The sequence below is a fragment of the Meleagris gallopavo genome, chromosome 10 (assembly GCF_000146605.3).
Source record: "Meleagris gallopavo isolate NT-WF06-2002-E0010 breed Aviagen turkey brand Nicholas breeding stock chromosome 10, Turkey_5.1, whole genome shotgun sequence".
Classification (NCBI taxonomy): domain Eukaryota; kingdom Metazoa; phylum Chordata; class Aves; order Galliformes; family Phasianidae; genus Meleagris; species Meleagris gallopavo.
In genome coordinates, this window is record NC_015020.2 from 28,426,854 (window position 1) to 28,436,796 (window position 9,943).

The following is a 9,943-nucleotide window of genomic DNA, read 5'->3' on the forward strand; positions in this document are numbered from 1 at the left end:
AAAGAAAAGAAAAGAAAAAAACTTTCTCCTCCCAGGGTTTTGAAAACCATGCAAGAAGCCACCACCATTTACATTAACCGATTTTTCTTTCTTAAAGGCTTCACTCCTGAGTTAGCTCGATTTAAAGGATTTTCTTTAACTTGTTGTGTATCTCTTATGTATCTCTTCTGCACAGGGCCAATAATAAGAAGTGGACAATACAGTATTTGCTTCATTGTGTGGGGGAAAATACCTTTGTTAAATGTATGGATGCAGACGCCTTGATGAAGATCTTAATTTTGTTTGGTTTAAAAAAAAAAAAAATAGTGTTTTTGAAAATGTACAAAATATCTATCACTACTGATAGGAGGTAATATTTCTGTGTAGAAATGAAAAATGGTTTGTTTTTAGTATTAGTGTAGATGTACACATTCCAGCAAATGTATTTGCAATTATGTGGTCAATGCTTTGTGATATAAATGTACTTTTTCAATGTATTCTTTATCACTTTTAAAATGCCTGTTTTGTGCTTTACAATAAATGATATGAAACCTCCTGTGTCGGTAAGTTGGATATGTGGGTATTTAAAGAATTATAGGATTGATTTACAACGCTGAATCAAGGTACCTGTATACACAAATGAGATTTTTTTTCCCCTTGGAACTTTGTTGAGTTTAAACAGTTGTCATTAGCATGTTTTTCCCCTCTTGCAGAATAGTTGTAGATGGAGGATCTCTTTCATTCATTGTATTTTGCTGCCTAGCAACAGTAATCTTGGTATCTTAATTTTCTTTCTATTTGATTAAAACTGCATGTGTTTAAGGTGATCTTTTGGCATACTTCCATTGCATTAACAGTGAAATTTCCTTTTACATGTGACCACTGTTTCAGACCTGTGCAGCTGTTACAACAGATGACTTTTGTTTTTAATTGAATACTTCAAACCTGTTCTTGCGTAACTACTTTAAGGATTTTTTCAGGCTAGTTATAAAAGTTATTTTAAGTCTAATGTGCTTAAGCCTTCAGTTAAAAGTAGTCCACTTCAAAATTCAGTGTAGAAAAGTCAATGTGTTATGCATAGTAGTTACAGAAATTGCATCTGTCCTTGAAACGCTGTTTTGTTTGAGTGATGGGGAGTGGTTGAGAACTTCCTGCAGAGCAGATAACTTCTATTTTCGTAAATACTCAAGTACTTGAATCGATTGATTTTTATTTTTTTTAATATACTTGAAATTTCTTATTGCTCTAATGCTCATACTAAAAATCTGATTCTCTTGAAATCCTGTTTGCTCTTTGCATATTTATTGGCTCTTTGCATATATTAGAGAACATGCAATACAGTCTGTCTTGCCATTGTCTGTTGAAGTGCAGGTTTGATCCAGCCAGTATAGAACTAGCTCTGTAGGGGTGAGGAGGACTGTGCTGTGTATCATCCTTGATTGTTCCTTCAAGGAGCATTGCACTGTAAGTACATCAGAATGACAAATTGATGAACTGCAACAGTATCTTTTTGTCAATGTTCCACATAATGAAAATGCCATACTTGTGTGAATATTATGTTGGAATACAGTGCTGATATCTTAGGAAATCGTAATTGCTTCTTAATTCAGAAACATAGGTTTGCGTATATACATATTACATACACATAATGTGAGCTTTGTGGGTAAGTATTCCTGAATGGTATAGCAATAGCAAAAAAAAAAAAAATTAAAAATATGTTGCTGTTTATCTGAGTAATAGTATTTTCTTTAGTACTTTTGAGACAGCTGTATCATTCAGTGTATTAAAGTATGCATATCGTAACATTGAAGTTTTTGGAACCACTTGATAGACAGAAGTTGTTTTTGTCGTCAGATAGTTTGCAGATATGTAGTGATGTAGGTATGTTTTAATTCTATAACTGTTACTTAATCTTCTTGGAACGACGTATTGTTGCTTTGAGAATTTTTTTAGGGTGGCTGCACAGACAAGTTGAGGCTTGAAATTTGAAATAGTTTATTCAGGTAATTAGCAATATATGTACTGTGCTGTAGAAATGGAAGGAATTATTTTTATCCCTTTAGCAGTTAGGAATTATTCTGGTACCGTATAAAGGATAGGAGGGTATTTGCTATTTTTAGCGTAGGGTATGAAGTATAATAGTTCAGATATTTTGCATGGTATTTTGTAGATAATCTTAAAGAATGGTGCATTTGTTATGTACTAAACTGAGCAAAATTGAATTCACTGGATTCTTTATCATTCACAAAATGGAGGCTGTTGATTTTGATTCATTTAAGGTATAAAATCTTTATTAATTGCAAACAGTGCAATTATTTATACTTCACAGTGCCTTCCCAGACCTTCCACCTTAGGTTCTGCTGCAAAAAAGCAACAGGTAAGCACAACCTAAGGAAGTATATAAATTTAAATATTTCAGTACATTAATGTTGTCCCTGTGAGATCTTTGTGGTTGTGTATTGAAAAGCAATCTTCTGCTTACCCAAATGCATTGTTACTCACGGTTCCATTTCAGTGGAAAGTCTTTTTAAGTTTTTAAACAACTGTTTATATTTCTAGGTAAATATGTATCTTTTTTTTCTTTTTTCTTTTCTTTTTTTTTTTTAAGAAAAATGAGTGAACTGCAGTAATTGAAGTCAAGCAGAATAAGTAGTCATTTTTGTTCTTTTACCTCGAATAGCTACTTGTTGCAATTAAAGAATCAAAACCTTTACAATATGCAGGAATTACTTGTGATAGAAATGTCAACAGCCTTCACAAATGTTTTTTATAGTAGGGCACTGTTCTCACTCAACTCATAAGACGTAAATACAGTAACTTCTTGTTGCCGCTGAACTTGATGACTTGTCTTTCAGTTGCAGTGTGTTAGTGGCATTTTTAGATAACTTAGTTTGCTAATTCATACTTGACATAGTAGGAAAATAGAATCTGGAGTTTCACAGATTAGTATGTTTTACTTGGAAAAGCATGTGCACCAATTAAAAATGTTAACAATACAGCAAAAAATATTTTATCGATATGTCAGTCAGTGTATCTTGTTTCTTGATACTTTAACTGAATTGCTGTATATTTTGATAGTTTAAAATGTTTGTATGTCTTATAGATGGTCTGGTACAGGTTTTTCTTTTTTTTTTTAGTCTTAAAGTAAAGCAGCATCTGTTTGTTTTTTTGTTGTTGATATTCTGTTTCTGAAATGTGCTGCTCCTCTTTCGAAAGTCCTGCTTATCTGTACATTCAAGAAAAATATTCAAAAATACTGCCTTCATTTTCACACACAGTGCTGAAGATGCTGCAAGCACCAAATCATAGCTCATAGAATCAGGTCCTGAGATAGTTACTACCAGTAAAGAGGAATCCTTTGAGTGTATGCCATTGGTGAGCCGATGAGCATGGACCGTAGAAGGGCTCCATGTAGAAGGTAAAATTGGCAAAAGCATAACAGATTTGAAATGTATCCCATGGTGTAGGGTATAATTTTTGTTTTGATCACTTTTCATTCTTTAAAGTATTATTTGTTTGACCATAAATGTTCCATGATCTGTTTTTTTTTTTTTTAACTGTGATTTAATAATATTAAACAAGCAATTTTAATTTATATTCTTCTATATGGTCAAGCTTAGATATCTTGGCTTTTTGAACTGAATCAATAGTTGTTGTTTAGTTTCTCAAGCTACTTAATATTTGATTATCTGTAGTGTAATATGTAATTTGACTTCATTTTTGACACAAGAAAAAGTTAGGTGTGTACCATTTGGATTCTGATACTGTGAATTTAGTGTTGGGGTGAGTCATTTCTTCACTTCATTTTACGTGGTACTTTTTTGCTTATAACTGTCATTCTTAAAATATTATTAACAATATTTCAATTGGTAAGTTTAGCCAGTGGGAGGAAATAAGGAAGAAACCCAGTTTATTGGAATATTGCTAGGGTGTAGAAGATGAGTTTCTTACCTCAGCATATAGCACTTGAGGTGTATTGACTGTCACTGCAGAGCTTACAGGCATGCTGTTTTATACTAAATGTAGTGGTTATTTTTCAACTCTCCAAATTCATAGTTCTTAGGAGAATTTAAAAAAAAAAAAAGGAAAAACAAAACAAAACAACATTATTGGAGTTACTCTGATGGCAGAAGATAACTAGACTTTCTTACAAATGTAATGAATTTGTCCATAAGCTCTATTTATATTCTTGCTTTTCTTCTTTTTCCTTCCCTTTGGAGTCTTAACAAATTAGGTAGAGTTTAAAGAATATGAAAAGTGCTGTAAGGGAAGCATGTTTGAAGTAGAGGAAAGATTTTCATATACTTTCTGCAGCCTAGACCTTAGTAGGACATGAAGTAAAATGTCAGGTGGATAATCTTCAGTCTAGCATGATCACAGGTCATCTGTTTTGTTCAAGTTGAGCAGTCAGAAAGGATCGTTACTCACTTGCACAGCCTATCTTAACATGCTTCATCGTTTTACCAGTAGTATTTTATTGTATCAGATCACAGAAAATGTTTCTCCCCTGTTCTCTTCCAAAGTAATTTTAAGTTTTCCATTGCATGCTAAGGGCTCCTGTTTTACTTTTGTCTGGAAGTGGGGGGAGGAAGGGAGGACCGGGCCTTTCAGAAAGCCTGCAGTTGACAGGATTCCTTCTTCCCTAGTAATAGCTTATAAAACTCGTATGTATGCACAAATATTTCTCTTGCGTGCATGTGAAATGCATTTTCGTCCTGAGAAAAGTGTTCTCTGCAGAAACTACCCGTGTGTAAAAAGAAGATTGGCTTTAAAAGGCAACTGTGATGGGAACAGTGTCTTAGGGAGATGCAGCTTGGACTTGAGGTAAATTGAATGCTTTCCAAAAATGTGGTTTTGAGCTTGCATTGACATTGTATGTAATATGGGTACACGTTAACTGTATAATGTTTTTTGTATGGTTTTTCTCAATAAATGTAAACTGATGGATAATAATAGCAATGTTTTTGTCTTTCTTATGCTCCTACCCTGCCTTCATTAGAAATTACAGCTTTAGAGGAAAGATATCGCAACAAAGACTCATGTGAATGAACATCACCCACATGAAAGTCTATTTATATGGCTATTAAAATACTCACTGAAAACATCATGCAACTTACAATTTTTTTCAAAATTTCTCTGAATTTTACAACTATTTTATTGAGGCAAAAGAGTGACTTCCATAGGTAGCTATACTAATGGCAGTCATGTTTACTATAGTAAAATTTCTTAATTTAGTTTATGGAATCATTTAAAAATCAATTACTCTAGGTAGTCATGTCTTGTGCTAAAGCTCTGCATGTGCTCTTCAGTTGAAAATGTGGCTTATTTGTAAAGTAACTCTTAAAGAAGCTTATGCTAAAAAATTCAGGTGGGTTTAGCACAATGACTTTAGCACTGATACCAAAGAGGTCTTACTGAAAAATAAACTACGCCTCAAGCAGGTGTAGTTTACCGATGTAGCAGTAAATTCATTGCATCAAAAGAAAATCAAAGTTGAAAAATGTACTTCTTGAAAATAATTGTTTCCTTCCTATGAACTTAACTGTTGGCTTATATCTCGTTGCCAGCTGTTTCTCTGTCTTTTAAGAAATGAAAAAGTAGAATTTTTTGCAAGCAAATGTTGATGTTGTAATGATAACTACAGGCCTTACTGAGATTATTTTTGGATTACCAACTGCATGGGTTGATAAAAGTTTAGGAGTTCAAATGCAAGTCTATTTAAAAAAAACGCAACCACCAAACCAGTGCTCTTAAACCACAGAACAGTGAAAGTAAGCAGTTATGTAATCTTTTATTGTTTAAAAATAATACACTGAATTCTTGAAAAATCGTCGATAAGTATTTCCTTTTGCCAGTTCTATGCCTCTGGGATAAAGTAAGACAGCTTAAATATTTAGTGCTCATGCAAAACTATACCGGTAGATTTACACTACTATAAAAGTTTCCAGATTGTGTATTCAGCTTTATACTATTACACAACAGTTGGTCTTCAAATATGGGAGCACTACTATCATTCAGTTTTTCCTTTTAGTTGATCTTTCACACATTGATTCCTTTTTTTTAGCCTGCAATACTAAATTCTGTACTGAGCAAGGAACCTGGACACACAACTTGAAGGTTATTCGTATCTGATGCAGGAATGACAGTACATATCCTTGCTTTCTTTAGTTGGCCCCATCAGAAAAAGAGATGATGCAGTAAGAAAGTTTTGAGGGGAAGAAAGATTCCAGCTAAAGTAGAGCATTAGTAGTCATCAGCTAGAAAATAAAAAGGTTAAGAGAGAGATTAATAGATTTTTCATAATAGGAAAGATACAAGAAGAGCATTTGAGATTTAAGCAAATTAAAATACTAACTCTTACTTTCAATGGTGAGAATACAGGTGCTAGCAGATGTGCCTCTGTTGTTGACTGCTTTACACATATATTCACCTTCATCTTCTGGGAAGGTTTCAGGCAAATAAAGGCAATAGGTTTCTCCTCTTTCAATATATTGATAGTCCTCAGAGTCCTGCAACATTTCCCCCTCAAACCACCATGTGACTTGAGGTTTTGGTTCTCCAGTAATTTTAACTGTAAATCTCACTGGCTCACCATCAACAACCGATGTGTTTTTCAGTGACTTCTTGAACCAGGGAGCTCCAGATCGAGCTTGATCTTCCTCATCTTCACAAGTAGAACCATTAATAACGCTTCCCTCATCATCATCTTCTTCTTCCCTTTTCTGTTTTAAAATAATTCAGTTTAGAATTTTCAGAGTAGCAATAGCAGCATGACTGCTAGTAGTAACATGTAGTTGATTACAGAAAAGCTGTTGTTTTTAAGAAGGGGAGATGCCTATCCATGACTAAAAAAAAAAAAACAATGTTCTGAATGTGGAACAAGCAGTAAATGCTGTCTAAACTTTGTTTTAATGAAACTGGTATGGTTGGTGTCTTAGGGGAAAGTATAGGCATGAATAGTGATTTCATTTTCAGAATATTCAAAGGAAACTGCAGATTCCTTCCAATATATTTCTCATGCTCTTCAAAATATTAACTCAAAAGCAATGACACAAATGCAGTAACTTAGATAAGTATAATGCTCCTTTTATACTGATGGCGACAATGCCAGAAGTGGTAATCAGAAGCCAAGTTAAATGATATTGAGGACTGAAGAAAAGGTACTTTGTAATCTCTACCTTCTGTAATGCAGCATCAATTTCTTTTTGTTCGAACTGCATGCGGAGTAATTTTTGTTCTTCAATTCTCCTCTGTTCTTCTTCTTCCCTAGCCCTTGCCATTTGCTCAAAACGTGCCTTCATATTTACTTTATGAGTAAATGGAGCCTCAGATTTCTTGGCTGGTCTCACATCTACCTCATCATCCTTGGAAAAAAAAAATAGGATATTACTCACGTTTTACTTTTTAAATGTTCATAGCAATAGCACTAGTTTAATACATCAGTAATTTTTAACTATGCAGAGCCATCCTGAGTCCTCTTGGTTGTTTTTCTCCCCACAGATTTGTTAATGTTGGATTTAAAACGAAGTCTCTTAATAATCTCTCAAGTTCTGAGATGGGGGTTTTTCCCCCCCTAAAAATTACCAAAAACATTTCATTTGATGAACCTTACTCTAATATTTCAATTAAAAGTTTTTCAAAAAAAAAAATTACTTATTGAGTCTGCAAGGTATGGATTCAAGAAACAATGTATTGTACAGGTAGAAGTCTGTGTACTATAAATTCAGATGTTTCCTATAATGTCCCACTCTTGATGGCACTCTGTTAGCAGTATGTTATAGTAACACAATAGAAGTAACTTTGGCTACAGCTGTAGCTATGGATTAGAGATGATAAACTATTAAACCAAGGTAAGGAAAAGAAAAATGCAGGGTTTTTGAAAAATGTATTTACTGGTTCTTTAAGGACAGTTGTAAAGCGTTAAAGTTAATTGTCACTGCAGTCTTAGGGTATACATTTTTACATTGGGGAGCAAAGTAAATATACTTAGTGGCCCTACTAAGTATGTGTCCTTCCTTGTTTTGAGAAGAGACAGTGATTTTTATTAGGTTTCTTTCTTCAAAAAGAATACTCAGATATTTTTGCAACTGCCCATGCTTGGATTTGGGTTTTTTTTTTTGTTTGTGGGTTTTTTGTTGTTTTTTTTTTGTTTGTTTGTTTGCTTGCTTTGTGCATTTTAGTTGATTTTGGTTTGGTTTCAGCTAATTTTACAGAGAATTTAATTCTTTTCACCTCAGACGAGGGGACTAAATTCTATTGGGCCTATGCTGTAATTCTCCATAGTCCTTCCCAAGGAAAAAACCTATTTTCTCCAGAATCTGTGAAGTATAGAAATGATAATTGGAATACTTGGTTTCTCTTACTGTCACATACTAGAGATTTCTTCACATTGCGCAACTAGCTGGTGTCTTAGAAGTCACTGCTGATTTGCTTGTACAAGTTCTTATTTGTGCTATTGGCCTTTTTATTTGTGGCCTTGGAAACCAGGCCTTCCCAGTTAAATCATCTATTCTGTAGGCTGTTTTTTAGTCTGGACTTGTGCTCCATTTTTTGGAAAATAAACAGCTTAATGATCACAGAAAATTATTGTAGAGTAGATGAGGGAAGAGAGAAGATTAGAGATAAAAATACAAAATATTTGCAAAAGTAATTTCAAGTGTATTAGAAAAATATTTTCTAAAGATTTTACTTTCCTGTGTAAGTTGCATACCCTCTTGGGGCAATGGTAAGTGCTTAGTCACTTAACTTTTATGTCATGGTGTTCTGGCTTCAACACTTAAGTAGATTGTTGACCTTATAGAAATGTTAGTGTCACTTGTTAAATGAAAAGTTTAAACATAAAAAGCTCTGAACTGATACTGAAGTGAATGATTGCAGATATTAAAGCCTCAGTGTGGGGCTTTAATTTATATGGTGGAGAATGAATTAGAGTTCAGAAGGAGCAGCAACTTGCATGACCATTAATAGAACAGACTCAAAAATCAGCATGTTTCAGCACCTCAGCCCAGCAGGTTGTTAAAGCACTGAATTGAAGTATGAGCAGAAAAACAGATTTCTGCTTGAGTGCAAATGATTGACGATAAAATGGTGCAGTTTCTCTTAGAGATGCCACCATCATACATCCAAAGAAGGGAACAGAGAAGTAAGGACAGAATCATGTTGGAAATACAGCAAATTTTGGTGAAAGCAGTAGTATCGCCCAGTACTATCACTTGTGCTAGTTAAGTAAATCATTACCATATAGAACACAAATTACCTCTTGAAACTTCTCAGCTTCCCTTTCTCTTATTTCTTCATCCATTGCTCTTCTTTTGGCTCGTTCTTCTTCAATCTTCTTCTGTATTTCTTCTTGAGATAATTGTCCTATTTTCTCAAATTTGCTTTTCAGATTCTTTGCTTGAATAGAACCACTTCTTTTTAGCTTTATTAATTCTTCATATTCTTTGCTTAGCTCAAAAGTTTCAGACTCCTCTTCCAGCTGTTTAGAAATAACAGAACATAAGATAGAAAATATATCCTGGTTATTTTCACTACCTGTTGTCCCCTCAGATTGGTGTAACTTCAAGTACTTGAACAATTCTTTTAGCTTGGATTTATTTCAAGTTGAAGACCTTTTCCCTCCAATAACTTTTCTCTCAGTGTGGTCTGGGCTCTACTAAATTTATAGCATCTTTAAGCTTTAATTTTAAAATATCTTTTCTCTGGTTTTACAGGAGAAAAAAAAAAGAGATTTCAGGCTGTCACAGCTGCAAAAGAAGTGACATTTCTGGATACTGCAGTCAAACTATGTCTGCTGCGGTAATTGTTTATATTCTGCTCTATCACTTCATGGCCTCTGATGGCAGTAAGAGAATACATTTCAGTTGTCTGTCTTCTGCCCCAGCATGCAAAATGTACTTGTAAAGCCCACAAGCTGCAGCTTTTATTACTTGCTCTAGCTTTGCTTACCAAAAAAAAAAAAAAA

At 34.0% G+C, this 9,943-nt stretch overlaps 1 protein-coding gene and 1 long non-coding RNA gene across 2 annotated transcripts in view; one reads left to right on the forward strand and one right to left on the reverse strand.

Annotated features, from left to right (window-relative positions):
• The first annotated feature begins 6 nt into the window (after positions 1-6).
• LOC104912483 lies at positions 7-4,934 on the forward strand. Its single transcript, XR_794697.1, has 2 exons — positions 7-1,443; positions 2,309-4,934. It is a non-coding gene; the product is annotated as an uncharacterized LOC104912483 (long non-coding RNA).
• Positions 4,935-5,751: 817 nt separating this feature from the next.
• Positions 5,752-9,943, reverse strand: part of LOC104912484 (nexilin-like) — a 4,419-nt gene continuing 227 nt past the window's right edge. The window contains exons 2-5 of the mRNA XM_010716249.2: positions 9,236-9,457; positions 7,158-7,343; positions 6,335-6,701; positions 5,752-6,236 (exon numbers count right to left, since the gene is read on the reverse strand). Of these exons, the coding sequence (XP_010714551.2) occupies positions 6,223-6,236; positions 6,335-6,701; positions 7,158-7,343; positions 9,236-9,457 (789 nt within the window). The 3' untranslated portion in view covers positions 5,752-6,222. The remainder of the gene's footprint in view (positions 6,237-6,334; positions 6,702-7,157; positions 7,344-9,235; positions 9,458-9,943) is intronic.